General features: G+C 42.8%; 2 protein-coding genes across 3 annotated transcripts in view; both read right to left on the minus strand.

Annotated features, from left to right (window-relative positions):
* The window catches only part of cluha (clustered mitochondria (cluA/CLU1) homolog a), a 22258-nt gene extending 19456 nt beyond the window's left edge, over window positions 1-2802 (minus strand). Inside the window, exon 1 of one of the 2 annotated variants that reach the window (XM_014005304.1) lies at window positions 2405-2802. In XM_014005304.1, coding sequence (XP_013860758.1) covers window positions 2405-2540 — 136 coding nt within the window. In that variant the 5' untranslated portion in view covers window positions 2541-2802. Of the gene's footprint in view, window positions 1-1172; window positions 1895-2404 lie in introns of those variants that run through there. The other variant, XM_014005305.1, reaches the window with a different exon arrangement.
* Window positions 2803-3186: 384 nt separating this feature from the next.
* On the minus strand, window positions 3187-14830 carry ccdc92ba (coiled-coil domain containing 92Ba). Its single transcript, XM_014005306.1, has 4 exons — window positions 14263-14830; window positions 13983-14126; window positions 10999-11046; window positions 3187-8274 (listed from the first exon to the last, which is right to left on the minus strand). Exons 2-4 carry the CDS (start codon window positions 14113-14115, stop codon window positions 7580-7582), a joined length of 876 nt encoding a protein of 291 aa, XP_013860760.1. The 5' UTR covers window positions 14116-14126; window positions 14263-14830; the 3' UTR covers window positions 3187-7579.
* Between the last annotated feature and the right edge of the window lie 4225 nt (window positions 14831-19055).

The raw sequence follows: 19055 nt of genomic DNA on the forward strand, positions 1-19055 counted from the left end.
GTTTAATGTTTATCAGTATATTACAGAAAATAATGACCTTTATCACAATATGCTAAGTATTTGGGAAGGACCTGTATAGTTAATTACCTCAGCCCAGCTCTGTTGAAACACAATATTGCTTGCAGCCACACATCTACGGTACCCACTCGGCAGCCCTTGACATGGGGACCATGGCAATATTAACCAGTCTGACAACCCTGAAAACAAAAACAGCACGCAAGGCCTCTCAAGCAATAGATGGACCACAAGATGTGAAGACTGGTGGACTTTAATGTCCTCGAGATTTCAATAATAACAATAATAGGCAATAAATCAGGAATGATGACAGCAACCAGCTTGATTACAAAGAGACTTATTGCAACAGAAGATTTTAGTTGAATTGAGCAACCGTGCCAGTGTCAATGATTCCTGGATTATCCAGGCCACACTTACGAACATTAAGCTCCTTAAAGTCATTGAAAGTGAGCCTTAAAGTGTCTGCTCCGCCACCCACTGCTGTCCCATTACAACTCTTCATCAACATGTGACTGAATCATTTATATAAAGTTATTTATCCAAAAGAGACATTTTCTACAGCAGGCTGGGAGCACTGATTTATTTTATGACTATWTAACTAGTTTAATAACTGTCTGGACCAAACACACAATAGTGACACAAACTGGTTACTTGCTTTCAGTTAACTGACATTTTGAGATTAACAAAATGAAACATTATAATCTCGTGATTGTCTAMGGAGTAAGAGAAAGGTTTTATAGAGGTGTGAAGCAAATGATTAGGCCACACTGATCCCACATCTATAAATCAAGTGACAAGTTGATTGCATTTTTGTGGTTTGTGTATTTATCTAATATTTGACTTCGTCTTAGCTTCGTCCTGCTCCTGAATGTGGAGTTTTAGAGTTACAAGTCAAACAGGAGTGATCATCCTTTCACATAACAACAGGACTTAAAGTAAAATAAACAACTTTTCACCTATAATGTAACACCAGTGAGGTGCTGTGGCGGAGGAAAGTTAAGGTTGAAACCGGTTGAAACACACACACACACACACACACACTGCAGTGACTTCTGCAAGTTTAAACTTCAGCGGCTGACTGATCTCAGGTCAGTCTCATCTGACTCCACCGACAGCATTCAGCGCTTACAACAACTTCTACCCTCCATGTTACTCACCAGTTTTTACTCGACTCTTGGTGTGTTATAACCTTCCCTCTCACTCACTGTGCATCATGACTCCTGCTACAACCGGCTTCCGCTTCCCGGTCGAGCCGGGAGCAGCCAAACCGATCATCCTAGACGGGTAGGACGGACGCGGTTTCGGTGATCGCCGCTAGCCGCTGGGCTACTCCCGGGCCTTTAGCAGCTGACGCGAAMTTAACACAGATAAAAACGAATTAACGCGTTTGTGACGCAGGCTATCAGGACACACACACCACTTTGGTGAAAAAATAAAGTATATTTTCGATCCCCCCTCCTCGGTGCTCCTGTGGGAAGCTCCGCTGAAGGTGACCTTCAGTCTCCTCCTGTCAGTCACTCTGTGACACGCCGTTAACTAACATGCGTCAGGGTGAGACTTGCTCAACACCGCCAGGCAGATGCGATTATGATAACTCAAGGCAGTCATGTGCTGTGCTATCGATTCATCCCGAGACAAACACCACTTTACAAAGCTGCTTCAATATTTGAAACTGTCTGTCGGAAGAAACAGGCGCGGCTGCATGCTAGTTAGCTAGTCAGGGAGCTAACTGAACGAAATAGCTAATGTCAGTGCGCTAACACTAGCACGCTGGCTAACACTAGCACGCTGGCTAACGTTAGCACGCTAACTAGTTTGCATAACAGAGCTTTTGACTTTGTTTAAAAAAAAAACTTCAAACCCCATACTTTTTTTTTCTTTAATTGAGAAAGCTCCCCTGATGGGATGCGACACCCATTCAATTACAGAATAGAAGCATCGTTTTGTGTTTTAACTTTTTTTTTTTAATTTGCCATGTCCTGGACCAGCATGTTAGCATACTGGCTAATGTGTTTGGGTTAACCTGCTTGGTTGTGCTCTTGTGTCAGAATAAAACCTCTAACAGCAGTAACATGTCGTTGTTTTTAGTGTAAACTGTTAAGTAGTGTACTGACATAGAAATAAACATTGATAAAATACATATTTTGGTGCAACATCCAATAAACTTTAGGTGAGAGGAAGCAGGTGAGGGTTAGTCTGAATAGTCATGTGCCAAACCTTGTACGAATCGCTACCAAAAAGAGCCAAGGACACATTTGGTTACCTACAGTCCTGTGCAGGTGATATACTATAACAGGAATATTACCTGTACTTGTATGTTTAATTTGATGCACCCAGAAGCCCGGATAGATTAGCATCAGTTTGTTTGTGCACTCTGCAGCACACTTACCACAACCACAGGAATCCTTCAGACGTGTCCTTCTGGTCTCTTTGCAGTCCTGAGCTCCATCCACCGGTTCATCCGCCAGATCAACCGGATTACAGTCAGGCACTGACGCCGGGATGTCATCTGTTTTGCTCACCATGTTCGGCAGTCAGTGTTTCTACAGAAAATGTCCCCTCACAGCTTTGCTTCCGTGTGCGACTCTCTTTAAAATAAAGCAAAATCGAGATGAATCTGCTTCTTTGGGACGTGGCTACATGTAAGGGGTGCAGGCTTACAACAAGTCTACTGAGGAAGGACAGAGCGGTACATGGTAGTGAACACACGTGGTTTTCCTTCCTCCTCCTCTTGACCTCTTTGCCTTTGCGTTGAACGTCCTCTCCTACCGGGAGTAGGTCTACGGGAAGCCGCGACGGACAAAACTATTCAGAAACGCTTTTTGCACATTTCAGCTTAACACTTTGGGGAGACGCTTTTTGATGAAGAACAAATTTGATCAATATTTAGAGTTTTTTTTTGTAAACTAAAAAAAGCAGATAAAGTTTTTTTGTAAAATGGAAAAAGCAGATAATATGCATTTTTTTCAGAATGACAGCTTTTTGTCATAATGAAAGCGTACATTGTTCAGAATATTTAGCTTTAGGAGAAAGTACAATTATTGTTTTATAACATTTTTTAACTCAGGTCCTTTTCTGGTCAGCTAAAAATCAAATAAACTCTGGATTATTTGTTAATTATAATAAAAAAAATCAACTTTCAATTAAATCAAACTCTTTTTCAAGCAATTGTCACACTCAGCAGTCCTCCTCTTTATTTCATTTTTGCATACAGCATCGTGTCTGTGCAGCAATCAGTGCTTCATGCTCCCCCAAACCAAACTCTTCATTTACATTGAGTACCACAGCATTATTGCTAGWAACCACATAGCATGACAAACAAGATGCTTGGTGGAGAAAAACATACAGATGACAATAACAATCAGACCTAGACAAAAGTAAATGTCGCTGCTGCTGACTTCTGTCAGGACTAAAGGTTTACAGACCGCGAAATAAAAGAATGTTCTGTTTGCTATCTGTGTGATACATATCAAATCAAAGCAGGCTGTGAAGATTCAGGGTAGCTTGAATATTAATAAGAATTACATCTCTAATAAGACGTCTCCTTACTTCATCTTTACTTTAAGATCTGTGGGAAGTCTCCTAAGAGCTACATTAACCTAGTTTTCTTCAGCCTCCTGATTGGTTTGGAGTTCAGGTTGAGTGATATACTGAGGACTCCATCAATCTAACGCTGTAAAGTTTCTGGTTTGAGCACAACAGCTTCATCTTTTACTGTGTGATGTCTTGTCAAAGTTGAGCAGAAATATAGAAACTAATGCTAACAAGTAACCAACAATAAGATGACTGAAAACCCTTGTCACGTTTGWATTTTTACAAAACACAAAATAAAATGAACATGGAAAAAAATACATGCGGAGCTAAGTTTTTCCCCTGGAGGTAAAACAAATAACTTTGTTATTTCGTTAAGACACAAGAGCAGCATTTAACAGTCCATTAAACTCTTGTATCAATATGAAGCAAAATCTAACATGTTCAAGGATGACAGAATATTAAAACAAATCAATCTGTTTTAACACTTGAGGCATCCTCAAACTGCTAAAAACTATTAATAATGGACCGTTATGGTAAAAAAAGAGAAAGTCAACTCCCTTTCAGTTCTGGGGTGTTACGCATCAGGAGATATGAAAAACGATCGAGTCTTTACCGAGTGCTAAAATGATTTACAACTAACCTGATGAGAATAAAACACACAGCAGATTCCACCATGTCATTTGTTATTCAACATAAATTTTGTAAGAGAAGCGCCCAGCACCGTGCCACACCTCATAATATCAAGCACGGCGGTGGAGGGGTGATGATTTGGACACCTTGTGGTCATAGTGTCGACCATAAACTCCCCTGAAGACCAAAGGATTTCAGAGTCAAATAACGCCATCGGTTTGACAGCTGAAGCTCGAACCACATTCACTCATCAAACAGGACAGCAAGCCCAAATAAATCAGTAAATGTGCAACAACAACAACGGTTCAGTTAACCTCAACAGAGAGCTTTGCAGAAACAAATATCTGCAAAGCTCAATAAACTGAAGCAACCTTCTTAAAGATGAGTGGGCCAAGAGTCAAACCCCAGGATTGAAAGACTTTTCTTTTCTCCCATGGCTGGAAACAAATATATTGCTGTATTATTGTGAAAGACAGAACGAAACATCTGATTGGCTGATTGCAGAAAAAGAGCAAATCCTCACATTTGAAGTTGGTCCTAACACACCCCACACAATGAGTCCTTTTTATAAAATGACTTGACAAAGAAATGCATTACCTCCACACAGTCTATCTTCTTTAATGAAGGTCGTCTATAATAAGGCAGCAATCACAGAGGAATACTTTAGGTGATATATGCAAGCTATAGCATCAGACGTCTGTCCAACATTAAACAGACGGAACTAGATCTTTAGTAACACTAGGGGGCACCTGCTGCAGGATGTTGGTAACAAATGACAGAAAAGAGTACATACAGTGTACACACAGCTACAGGAAACTGTAAAACCTTAACAAGCTCCTGATAACCCCCCCTACTTRTTCTCCTGAGGTAAAAAGAAACCCACACACAATGAGAAATTGTCAYTGCGTGTGTATGTGTGTTCGATACAAAAACCACACCTGAGAAAAAACACTGGGTCCAACGAGTCAGAGCTGATTATCATCTGAGTGCGGCCTTGTCCTTTAAAGCTAAAACAACAAAGGAAGAATGTTATTTCACCTAAAACAGGCACTGTGGTGTAAATTTAGAGCTACTGTTAATTTCTGAAGCAAGATTTGACAACCTAAGCTCTTGTGAAAGGAACTTTTTTCATCATGAGCAAGATCTCCTGTAAATGTTTTTTTTTTTTTTTTTTGTCTGCATATATAAGTGACCTGTATTAAGGCATTTATGTCCCTTTGGAAAAAGTTTTTTCTAACAGATTGCTGTTTGACAAAATCAATGAGACAAACTTCTGCAATTCTAACCTGACATGTAGATTAAAATTATTTTAATACAACAAAAGGTGGTAAAATTGTGATGTTGTGTCATTTATACTGCAGATTATTTATCATCCATCATTTCACAGTCCCTTTGTGAAATGAACAAGGGGAATTTAATGATGCTGAAATTATTTAAACTCTATTTTTTTAATCAAAAAGGATTGGAAAATGCATATAAGTCTTAATCGAGAAAACAAATATTTGTTTTCTGTAAATCAAAGCTCTCTGCAAAAAAAATAGGATAAAAAGCAACAAATCCTAACAGCTGCATTTTCTCTAGCAGAAATACAGGGTGAGTCAAAATTCACATTAACCTATAGCTCAAAGTACAACAAAAAAAGCGATAATCTCTACGTAAGAAACATAATTAGTTTTTGTCTATAAAGTTACAGTGCATGTGTTGATGACATCAAATTCAAAGTGAGAATTACTTTAAAACAGTTTGTCTCYTAATGTTTGTGTTTAAACAATGTATGAATTATTGCATTTTGTCAGTATTTACATTTAACATCCCAGATTGTTTGGAAATGAAGCTGAAACATCCGAGCGTGAAGATTTATCTGATAAATAATGCTTAAAAAKGTTGCAAAGTTTTTCTATGGCTGAAATGTTGCCTTTTTCACTGTGCAAATGTTTAAAAAAAGCCTAAAAATAACTGTAAGCTACTTTTTCTGATCAATAACCTTCCCTTCCTCTGGTATTTTCAGCTGTGACTCAGTTGGAGGACGTGGGGACAGATGGGCTGATTTATGCTCGGTCTTGAAGGATCACAGTTGGTTGGGTCGCACACAAGGGCTCAAAGGCCAGTTTAAATGTCTGCGTTCACGGTCAAACTAAATCATAAAGGGACTAAAGGCTCTGCTGCAAATGGAGCATATAACAGCAGTGTAAACAAATCTTCTGAAAGGGTAGTTTAGCTCTTTTGACTTTGGGCTCTTTGACAAGGTTATGAACAGTTAATATCTTACCTGTTGTAGATAGCKCTCTGAATGACACCTGCTCCAGAATGATGAGCTAAAGGCTAGTCTAAGTGAAGACCAGAGAGCATTGTTGCCACTATTTGTGCTTGAAAACGTTGACAAAATTTCATGTAATGTAAAATAAATGCCAATGTAAACTTTTAAACTCTGATACACTCTGTGATGTGTCGTGCGGACGTCTTGACCAGGTCACCCTTGTAAAAGAGTTCCTGATCTCAGTGGGTTTTCTATCTGGTTAAATAAAGGTTATTTATTGACTGATATTGATTGATGTAAAGTTGTTATTTTTTTTCCAAGTGTTTATCTTAAAATGCTCTGACATATTTGTAACTGGAGTTCTTTCAAAACAGCAGCCATCTATTTTTGCCTCTGCTCCCAGCTCATCATTTTGATCAAAATACATGAATTGTGAAATTCTCTGTAGTTTTTAAATTAAATTATTTGACATTATTTGACAACCTGTACAAAGTAGATAAATAGGTGGTGATTTAAACTATTCATGTTGTTTATTGGCGATACTGTAAACATGGATGCTGGTGGTCCGGAATGGTCTTTTTAGTCCTTTTCTAAAGGGTGAAACATTTTTATGGCGTCCTCACACCGGTTAAGTACATATGTGAAAATTGAAGCGGACCGTCTGAAAACCACATATTTTGTGCAAAAGACCTCCTTGCTAAGCCTCCCAGGAAAATAGCAATCCAGTTCAGTCTCTGCAATCTTTGAGACAATTTTAAGAAGTATCACATATTTCAATAAATAGTTCTCACCACCATGTATTTATGCACTCTATAAAATCTTCGCTATCAGTCATGGTCAAAGAACGGTGTAAAATAATAAGAGCACTAACTTTTATTGTTATTTATTTAAAAACTGGTGGCCAAGCTAGAGTATCTGAACCAGGTAAGATATTTTTGTTCATAATTCTGCAGAATCCTTTTGTCAAAAGTTCTGAACTATCTTCTTAATCATCAAAGTGATGTACCAACGTACTGATGTTTGCTTTATATTATTGGAGGTTATATCAAAGTACATAATAAAATAGTATCTACGGTGAAGCTAAAATCAGTCCAGGAGCAGAACAGCAGCGTTAACAGTCTGACACCACAGCCACGGTCGTCACTAATCTGCGTTCGTCTGAGCAGCAGGGGGTGCTGCTGCAGAAGCTGAAGACAGTCTGGCTGCTTCAGCCTCCACCGGCCCCCCTCCTGCCTCCTCTTCCTCCCTGTCTGGACCCAGAGGAGGCTGTCTCTGAGCCCCAGTGGGCCTGGATCGGGCTCGGAGCCTGCGAGGATGGAGGAAGAGCGCGGGGTCTGGCATGGCCGTGGGCTCCGCGGGGCCCGTCACCTTCTCGATGGGCACACACTCTCGGGCACGCTCCGCCCTCGAGGAGGMCCTGGTGCCTTTACGCTTGGGTTTGACCACGGGAGAGGAAGGGGAGGCTCCCGACGGCGGGGGGTTCTGCTCGACGCAGCACTGGACCCCCTGGCTATTGGCCCTGAAGAGCCCCTGCCTCTGCTGCAGACGCTGCTGGTGCAGCTTCTGCCTGGCGGCATGCAGCTGGAAGGAGAGGTACGCCGCTGCCTCGGTTTGTTTCTGCAGCTCCGTGTTCAGGACGGTGGAGCAGTGGCTRCGGCGTTTCAGCTCCTCCAGGAAATGTCGCTCCTTCTCCTTGAGGTTGCCTCTGAGGGCCCCCACCAGGGCCCCTTTGTGGCCCAGCTCCTTACGCAGCTCTCCTAAAGTGCTCTCCTGYTCTGACAGACGGCTTTCCAACTCACGACAGCGAGCCTCCAGGATCTCCTCTTCCTCCTGTAACTCTGACACAGAGACAGACAACAGCTCACAAAGTTAATTATATCTGGAGAGAATTGTARAAATATTTTAAAGTAAGGATATTAAAGTGCCTGTGACATCCTATTTTTGTGAAAATAKGAACGCACTTTTGGAAAGGTAAYATGSATAACAYATTGCAAAAGCAATTTCACACCACTGAGATAAACAGTTAYTGAGTTATTTGTATGTGAAGTAACAGGAAGTGATGTCAAAGGGGAATGTCTGCCTGTAAATGGAGCTTTGCTACGTCTGACAACACAGACAGCAGGGAAATTTCTGATGTTTCTTTAGATAATTTTAGTCCCTATAAGAGAGAGATGAAGAGTCAGAGTTCAAATAACATAGTTTTAATAAACAAAGACCAGAGAGTTTTCTTTCTTAAAGAGTTCCCCTTTGATGTCACTTCCTGTTTCACTTTAGCCGAGCCAAATTCAAAGGAAAATAGGCCAGTTATGTGACAAAAAGGGTTAAATCATGTGTTTTACGACAATTTTCCTAAATATGAAGATATTTTCTTTGACTTTTTGTATTGGAAGGTCACAGGCACTTTAACGTAGCTTGTGACATGTTGCACCCAGATTCTAGACAAACACACAAAAGAAGCAGCAAAATCTCAAACATGAATRTAAAATTACAACTAATCATGTTTGGGTTTTTATGGAACAGTTACTGAATAAATCTGTTAAGAATGCCCCCCTGGACGCCGCCCTATCGAGGTGTTCCATGCATGTCCAGCTGGGAGGAGAACCCCGGGAAGACCCAGGAGTCTCTAAGCTGGCCTGGGAACGCCTTGGAATCCTCCCAGAAGAGCTGGAAGAGATGTGTGGATCTCCTCCTTGGCCAAGAAGCAGATAATGGAGCTAACGGAGTCAACAAATCTTCAAATTTGACTTTTGCAATCAGCTGAATGAAGATTTGTTTGTGTTGTGTGTCCACATCAGAACTGAATTGGACCACCAACGTGATCTTTATCATTATTGATCCAACAAAACAAAACAAAAAGTGCCTGCCTGCATGATTTTAGTTTAAAACTCTGATTTAAAAGGCAGCGGGCAACACCCACTCCCTTTCTTCTTCCTTCTCCTGCTGTCGTCCAGGCTGGATCATCGGAGGACAGGAAAGCAGCAGGTTTTCTGTCGTCCACCACCACTCGTGATCTGAGCTCATGTTCTAACTATAGAAATGTTATCTTCATGTTTCTGCCCTTCCTCTTTGCCTGTCACTGACCATATCCTCACATTTACTTCTCTCTTCTTCCATCTTCCAGCCTCCTTCATGCCACAGCAGAGGCTGTAAGCTGAGACTCCCGCCGGGACCTCCTGGAGAGCAGGAGGAGGGAAAAAGGGAATGGATCGATGTGTGATGTTAGGAGGGGAACAGCTGCTGCAATGATGGATTGGAAGCTGTAGAAAAAAATAATAATAAAGATGGGGCTGAATTGCAAAACCCCACCTTCCTTTGGAATTCTCTTTCTCCGCTCGGTGACAATGGTTCTGATCTCCAATAGGCCAGGAGCTGAAGGTGTGTTTGCATCTTCACACTGAGAGTTTCCCCACCCACAGAAACGAGGAAGGAGGGGGTCCAATGGGAATATGCAGTGGTGGAGAAAGTACTCAAACACTGTACTTAAGTAAAAGTACAAATAAACAGACAAAAATGTACTCTAGTAAAAGTAAAAGTACCACATCAACATTTTTACTTGAGTAAAAGTAAGTACTTGCTTTTAAAAATACTTAAGTATTAAAAGTAAACGTACTTGCTTGATGTATTCCCTAATGGTCTACAATATTATGAAGTGTGTCTATGTACTGTATATTTTAAATACATCAATGGTGTGTGATTTTAGTGAACAATGCTGCAGTTTGTGTTGACCCTCTGTGACACTGTTCACACTTGGTGTGATTCTGTGCATCATCACAGATCGTGACAACAGAAGCTGTAAATTTGCCACCATCGTCCTTTATCAAATCTCRACAAGTCRTTTTTTGAACCAGTTAACTTGAATAAATAAGGCCATGAGTGGCACATTTCCTCCGTTGTGGAATCCATTGTGGGCATGCTGCTGCTGCTGCTGCTGCTGCTGCTCCAGGTGATGCAGAATCGCTCCACTTTTGTTTTTCTTTTTGAAGGAGGGTCTAATGGTACTTTCCTGCTTTGCACTGCTTCAATGGACCAATTAGAGAAATTCCCCTCTCGCCACTGATTACTTTCAAACTAAACAAACAAACTAATGAAAAAAAGCAATGCGACATGACATGAATGTAATTTGTAATTCAACGCATTACAGAAATGTAGTGGAGTACAGATACTTAATGTAAAATGTAGTGGAGCAAAAGTAAAAAGCACCCATGATGAAATCTACTTAAGTAAAGTACAGATACATGAAAAATGTACCCATGATGAAATCTACTTAAGTAAAGTACAGATACATGAAAAATGTACTTAAGTACAGCAAGAAAGTACTTGTACTTAGTTACATCCCACCACTGGGAATGTGTTCCCTGAGGGAAAGAGGGGGTGGGAGGGTAGAAGGACAACTGGGAGGCCAGGTGAAGAGCGGTGAGGATGACTAAGCTCTAAAGGCAAACATAAAAACACTGAAATACTATTTTTGTCCAAGAATGACGAAAATAACAGAGTTTAGACTAAAAAAAGGAGGATAGAAAACAACAAAAGCATGCAGAAAAGAGGTGAAAATGAGTGCATACCGATCTGAGTCCTGCCTGGAGGTTTTACCTTCACCTCGTTCGTCAGTTCTGGAAAAACACAAGAGGGGGGGGGGGGGGGGGGGTTGCAAATGAAACAGCTCCATTTTTTTTTTTCAGCGTTCCTCAAACTGTAAAGAACGCGCTCACGCGGCTGCGGCACATCTGCAGTGAGTTCGTGAATAATTTATCTGACACCAAATCTCAAACTTGACATCAAAAACTGCATCCCAGAGACTTACAGCCTAAAACACGAGAAATGTTTTTATTTTCTTACAGCTAAAATTCAGATAGAAATACTTCTCATTGGAAATATGATATAAACAAAAAACATGAAGAGGAAAGAGGAGGAAAAAAAACTTCCAGCCTTTATCCAAACAGCCGAAGAAGCTCAAATTTACCTTCTTTGGTGACATTTTACGCATCATTCTGTTCATCAACTCATCATCATCAACTACTGTTTCTCCAAACTTAACTTATTCAAAGAACCATCTACAACAGGTAAGATATTAGTTGTTTCACACTGACATAAATTAATTGTTTGGTTTTAACACTGTCTTTTAGCAAACTATCATGAAACACTATGTGGTTTTTGATTAAACTTTCAAGAAATGATTACCGGATGAACCTCTACAACTCTTTGGAGCTTTGGAGCCAACTCAACTCAAGGTGTCCGTCACAGCTGACTGACGTTAGAAAGTCAAAGTTTGCAATTCACTCAGTTTTATAAATATGGAGCTAAAATTTGATGTGGTCGTAGCTGAGACTCATACACAACACATGTCTCATTTCTCAGCATTAATTTTCTCTGCTGTTAAAGTAAAACTGCAGGAGCTTTTTCTCTCTAATTGCCTTCACAAACAACCATCCCGAGGTGCACATGAAGCAAAGCTGAATGCAAAATGTGGCAAATGTTCCTCAAACAGTCAAAGAATGAATCTGAAGCGCTCAGCACTTTGCAGCATCCTGCGTGCATGACGCTTTGTAGGTCAGTCTTATCTCCTACAGCTGAACCGAGCATTAAAAGGTATTTTTTTTTGTTTTGTTTTATCGATTCAGCAGAACGCTGTGAAAATATCCTGAAGGACAAACACACACACACAGAGAGAGACAATGAAAACATAATATGACAGATAAAGCTTGTGGCTGAAGGAGACATGAGCACAGCTTTCATCCTGGAAATCCAGGAAAGAGAACAATAACAGAGGATGTCAGTCAGACAAAAGAAAAGCTCAACCTTACTGTGTCCGAAGACAACCTGAGTGCATCTGTCCCACCTGACTTGACGTATGTTGCTTTAATATCCACAGAGTAAAACGCTAAAATTCAACCTTAATGACCGACATCATGAAAGCTGCTGAGGGCTTTCAGGACTGAGCTGAGTTTACTGTGAGTAACAAAAGCAACAGAAACTCTTCTTCTCCTGTCATGGTCAGGCATAAGAATGAGACAGAAAAGGAATTAAAAAAAAAAACAGCCAAACTTCCCCCAAAAGGTCTTCAGAAAACTTAGCTATCATTCCATGTGAAAAATGCAATATCACCCGCCACTGCCTGAGATATAAACCAAGATAGTCTTGTTGCTGTTTTGGCTAAAGCTCAGTCAAACTTAAAGCTTAGGTAGTAGCTGAGAGTCATACCCAACACAAACTTTAAACACAATCAATGTCTACAATGTTCGACCAAGACAACAATGACTCCATCTCTTCTCATCAGTTGATTTTAGTTTAAAACTTTGGAATAAAAAGCAGTGTGTGATAATAGAATTATGCATTTCTTCGAGGAATGCTAGGATTTTAATTTAAAAATAAATAGATCAAATGAATCTCGTCCGTCTTGTTTGTTGACAAATCATGCTTTTCCCCAGGAGAAGGTGAGGGACATTTAAAAAAGCAGAAGTGTGCAGTACAAGCTATAAATAATCTGTGATTCTAACACATGGATGAATGCAGAGAGAGATAGAAACAAGAAGTAGAAAGTCTCTCCTCAGGATGGTGCTGTCTGCAGATGTGAGCACCACGGAATGACGAGGGCTTCGTTGTTTTTTTCAGCACAACACTGGCACCGAGCCATCCCCCGGCAAACACACACACACACAAAACAAACATCCTCCCCCTTTATGCTCTCCTCTGAGCACCACAATCCGCTTAATATGGATTAACAAACTCTTCAGACTGAATCTGCACACATCTGTCTGAAAATAACAGCCTGTTCTCTTTGTAGGGACATTTATTTCACTTGTCTTCAATTTGATTTAGATTTAGTGAAACAATAAAAAAAAACTAATTGTGACTAATGTCCCTATAAGTGTGGGAAATCAAACAAAGAAAGCACATTCATTATTCCCCAGACAGGAAATGATGTCATACAGAGGAAGTGTAGTAAGAAACCATCATGAAGCTATTGTCTGTATTTAATTGATGTGCACAAAGAAAGGGTCTGAGGAGATTTCATGTACTTTTTAAAATTTATTTTAACACAAAGTGATATTAATAAGTCAGATTGCTAAAATTGGATAGAAACAAAAAATATTTGTCTGGAAGCCAAATGGATTCGATTAAAGTTATAAAATATGATGAGAAAAATACTGAGTATGTTTCCAACCGTTTGAAATAAATCCTGTGCCTGAAGCTCAAAGGTCAACGAGACGGTCATTAAATAAAAGCTAAAATAAACAATACTTAAAAAGGATAAACCAAAGAAGTTGTTTTGTTTTTCCATCAGCAGATAATAGTGTCTGTACGTGTGCTTTCTGTTAGCAGAATAGCTCATGAGCCACTGAACAGATGTAGATTAAACTGATTAACTTTAACAGCAGCCTAAACCGAAAAACAATTCTCTAACGCTATCAGTTTTGTAGCTATTTACTCTAATCCTCTGCAGCCTGTTAGTTAATCTTTAAATATCTTACAGTTATGTGATAAATCAGTTGTTTCTTTGCGATGGAGGTTTTTCTGCCACACCTGAAGCAGGTGCTCCTCCCCTCACCTGAGCAGCGTTTCTGCAGGGACAGGATTTCCATGTGGAGGCCGTGGAGCATTGAGAGGTGCTCCTGTCTGAGGAACACCACGCTCCTCTCCACACTCTGGACCTGCTGAGACAGGCTCCTCTGCTCACCCATGGCTGCAGACTCTGCAGGAACAGACAGACACACAGCAGCTTTGAGAACTTCCTACATTTGTCAACTCCAGGTGCTGAATATATAACAGAGTGTATATTTGCAGCTATTCAAACCTCATAAATAGAGTGATGTGAACAAACCCCTTACCTTTAAACTGATGTTAACGAGACAGATTTAGGATAAATGTTGTAAAAAAAAAAAAAAAAAAAAAACAAACGTCCTCCAGCCGAGGCATGCTGCCCTCCAGAACTGATCCAAACCCTCATCACAACACATTATTCCCTCCGCAGCGTTGAGGCGCTCCTCGGCTGCATGTGACGCCGTTTTAATTAAAGGATGGAGGAGGCTGGAGAGGCAGGGGGAGGACGGCGCACAGAAACCCGCTCCTCCCCGCAGCAGCGTCCACCATCAGATGGAAGATGGTCGATCAGAGGCGGTCGATCGGAAAGCCTGCGAGGAAATAAAAGTGCGCAGTTCATTTTTCAGCAGTGGGCGCTATACCTTCCTCCTCCTCCTCCTCCTCATCTGCCCGAGCTGCTGATGCTGCTGGATGGAAAGATAGGCGGGTGGGTGGATGATGGCGCTGGGAAGCGATGAAAACAAGGATGCGCCTTGATAAAAAAAAAGCGCGCGAGAACACTATGGTGCGATGGGATGAAAGCGAAGTCTGATTGGAGGGAGCGGCCTCTCCCCACAGCTGGATCAATAAGAGCCTGACTGTCTGTGAGGACACAAACACCCAGGTGGTAAAATAAATAAATAAATAAATAAATAAATAAATAAATAAATAAATAAATAAATAAATAAATAATAATAATAAACAGCGAAATTTACTGAGAAAAAGAGTGAATGATGAGAGCTGAAAGTGAGTTCTGAAGCAAAAAGAAGCAAATACCTATAGCTACCTCTAAATGTAGCAAAATGCTAGCTAAAATAATCAAAATGGCACAAGTAGCAAAATTAATGATTAAAAACAGCTAAATATTTGATATAAACTGAAAATAGCGCAACCCTAGCTTCAAGCTGATGTAGCAAAAGCCTATAAAAATGTAGGTCATGCTGGTAAATGTTTGTGTTTATGTTAGGTGTGCTTGATATAAGTGCGCATGCGCGGGAATTTATTGCGCGTCTGATGGCTCGCCTCGTGCCTACTTTCTGTAGTTAAATAAAGCAAATAAACTAAAGTATGGATTCCTCACCGTCCGTTTTCTTCCTCTTATCCGATATCGGGTTGCGAGGCCAGCAGCCTAAGCAGAGAGACCCAGACTTCCCTCTTCCCAGCCACTTGGACCAGCTCATCCGGGGGAATCCGATGGCGTTTCCAGGCCAGCCGAAGTCCCTCCAGCGTGTCCTGGGTCTTCCTCTGGGCCTCCTCTCAGTGGGAGTGCCCAGAACACCTCACCAAGGAGGCGTCCAGGAGGCGTCCTAACCAGATGCCTGAGCCACCTCAACTGGCTCCTCTCAACGTGGAGGAGCAGCGGCTCTGAGTCCCTCCCGGATGACTGAGCTTCTCACCCTATCTCTAAGGGAGAGCCCAGACACCCTGCGAAGGAAGCTCATTTCAGCCGCTTTTATCCGCAATCTTGTTCTTTCGGTCACTACCCAAAGCTTGTGACCATAGATGAGGGTAGGAACATAGACCGAGTGGTAAATCAAGAGCTTCGCCTTCTGGCTCAGCTCACGCTTCACCACGACAGACCAGGTACAGATCTCGCATCACTGCAGACGCAGCACCAATCCATCTGTCAATCTGCCACTCCATTCTTCCCTCATTCATGAACAAGGCCCCAAAATGCTTAAACCCCTCCACTTGGGGCAGGACCTCCTCCCCGACCCGGAGAAGGCACCGTACCGGTTTCTGGCACAAGACCATGGTCTCGGTTTTGGAGGAACTGATCCTCATCCCGGCTGCTTCACACTTGGCTGCGAACCGCTCCATTGAGAGCTGGAGATCACGATCTGAYGAAGCCAGGAGCTCCACATCATCCGCAAAAAGCAGAGATGTGATCCTAAGGTCACCAAAACGGTTCCCCTCAACACCTCGGCTGCGCCTAGAAATTCTGTCCATAAAAGTTCTGAACAGAATCGGTGACAAAGGGCAACCTTGGCGGAGTCCAACTCTCACCAGAAATGAGTCTGACTTACTTCTGGCTATGTGGACCATGCTCTGGCACAGGTCGTACAGGGACCTAACAGCCCATATCGATTGGCCTGGTACCCCATAATCCCAGAGTTTCCCCCAGGAGTCCCAGAGGGACACGGTCGATGACCTTCTCCAAGTCCACAAAACCCATGTAGACTGGTTGGGCGAACTCCCATGCACCCTGCAGAACCCTGCTGAGGGCACAGAGCTGGTCTGCTGGTCCATGACCAGGACGAAAACCACACTGCTCTTCCAGAATCCAAGATTCGACTATCCAGTGGACCCTCCTCTCCAGGACCCCTGAATAGTCATCAGGGAGGCTCAGAAGTGTGATCCCCCTATAGTTGGAACACACTCTGCGGTCCCCCTTTTTAAATAGGGGGACCACCACCCCAGTCTGCCAATCCAGGGGAACTGCTCCCGATGTCCACACAATATTGTAGAGTCACGTCAACCAACACAACCCCACAACATCCAGAGGCTTAAGGAATTTCGGGCGAATCTCATCCACCCCCAGCACCTTGCAACCAAGGAGCTTTTTAACACCTCAGTGAACTCGGCACCAGAGATTGGAGAGTCCAACCCAGGGTCCTCAGGCTCTGCTTCATCATGGGAAGACGTCAGTAGGATTGAGGAGGTCTTCGAAGGTATTTCGCCCACCGACCCACAACATCCCGAGTTGAGGTCAGCAGTACATCCCCACCACAGATCGTGTTGGTGGTGAACCGCTCCCCCCGAGATGCCGCATGGTGGACCAGAATCGCCTTGAAGCTGTACGGAAGTATTTTTCCATGGCCTCTCCGAAATCCTCCCACGACCGGGTTTTTGCCTCAGCGACCACCCGAGCCTGAATTCGCTTGGACTGCCGATAACTATCGGCTGCTTCCGGAGTCCCATAGACCAAAAAGACCCAATAGGATTCCTTCTTCAGCCTGACAGCATACCTCACCGCCAGTGTCCACCAGCGGGTTCGAGGGTTACTACCATGACAGACACCGACAACCTTACGGCTACAGCTCAGGTAAGATGCTTCGATAATGGAGGCACGGAACATGGCCCACTTGGACTTAATGTCCCCCACCTCCTCCGGAACGTGTTTGAAGTTCTCCTGGAGGTGTGAGTTGAAGCTCTGTCTAAAGAGATTCTGCCAGACGTTCCCAGCCGACCCTCACTATATGTTTGGGTCTGCCAGGTCTGATCGGCATTCTCCCCCACCAATGTAGCCAACTCACCACCAGGTAGTGGTCAGATGACAGCTCCGCCCTCTCTTCACTCGAGTGTCCAAAACATGCGGCTGCAGATCAGATAAAACGACAACAAAATCGATCATCAAACTGCGGCCTAGTCCTGGTGCCAAGAGCACATATGGACACACATATGCTTGAACATGGTGTTTGTTATGGACAGTCCATGAGTTCAGATCGGGGGGGCCGTTCCTCCCAACCACGCCCCTCCAGGTCTCACTGTCATTGCCCATGTGAGCGTTGAAGTCCTCCAGCAGAACGAGGGAGTTCCTGTTAGGAGCGCTCTCCAGCACCCCCTCCAAGCACTCCAAAAAGGTGGGTAATCTGAGCTGCTGTTAGGCGTGTAGGCACAAACAATAGTCAGGACCCGTCCCCCCACACATAGGTGGAGGGAGGCTATCCTCTCATTCACCGGGGTGAACCCCAACGAACAGGCACAGAGATGGGGGGCAATAGGTATGCCCACTCCTGCTTGGCGCCTCTCAGCATGGGCAACTCCAGAGTGGAAGAGTGTCCAACCCCTCACGAGGAGACTGGTTCTAGAGCCAGAGTGGTGCATCGAGGTGAGTCCGACTATATCTAGTTGGAACCTCTCAACTTCACACACCAGCTCAGGCTCCTTCCCCACCAGAGAGGTGACATTCCACGTCCCTAGAGCCAGCTTCTGTAGCTGAGGATTGGACCCTCAGGGTCCTCGCCTTCAACCACTGCCCAACACACAATGCACCCGACCCCTACAGCCCCTCCCACAGGTGGTGAGGCCATGGGAACGGGATCCACGTCTCCTCTACGGGCTGTGCGCGACCGGGCTCCATGGGTGAAAGCCCGGCCACCAGGCACTCACCAACGTGCCCCACCTCCAGGCCTTGCTCCAGAGTGGGGACCCAATGACCCGTATCCGGGCGAGTGAACACTGAATCCATTTATGGTACTCATCATAGGGGTCTTTGGGCTGCGCTTTGTCTGATCCCTCACCTAGGACCTGTTTGCCTTAGGTGACCATAGCTCCTAGGATCATTGGGACAGTCAAACCTCTCCACCACGATAAGGTGGCAGCCCCAGGAGAGACTCCTCACCTATTTCAACAAAATAGATTCAATGTAGGAATGGCTAGCTGGAAAATAAAATTATCTAAAGGTTAAAAGACAAAAGTAGCAAAATGCTAAAAGTTGCAAAGGCTAGCCTAAAAAAATGCTAGAAACAATGTATCTGTTCAAAAGACTAAAACCTGGCAGGTAGCTAGAACTTTAAAATATCAAAAAGCTAAAAAAAGCTAAAGTTTAGCTGAAAGTATAAAGAACTAAAACCCAAATATAGCATAATGCCTAAAAATAGCAAGACACACTTAAATGCTAAAAGAAGAAAATAGTAGCTAGCAGTTCAGCTTAAAAACGAAAAGTAACAAAATTTATTTTTTTCCTCAAAATTTTAATATGTTGAAATGCTGTTTAGCTTTTTTTTTGCCACTGAAAGGAGGGCAATAGTACTTTCCTAGGTTGTTGGTGTGTCTGTTAGCAAAATATCTCAAGAGCCAATGGGTAGATTTTGAAGAA

This window comes from Austrofundulus limnaeus, unplaced genomic scaffold (genome assembly GCF_001266775.1).
Source record: "Austrofundulus limnaeus strain Quisiro unplaced genomic scaffold, Austrofundulus_limnaeus-1.0 Scaffold29, whole genome shotgun sequence".
NCBI classification, from domain to species: Eukaryota; Metazoa; Chordata; class Actinopteri; order Cyprinodontiformes; family Rivulidae; genus Austrofundulus; species Austrofundulus limnaeus.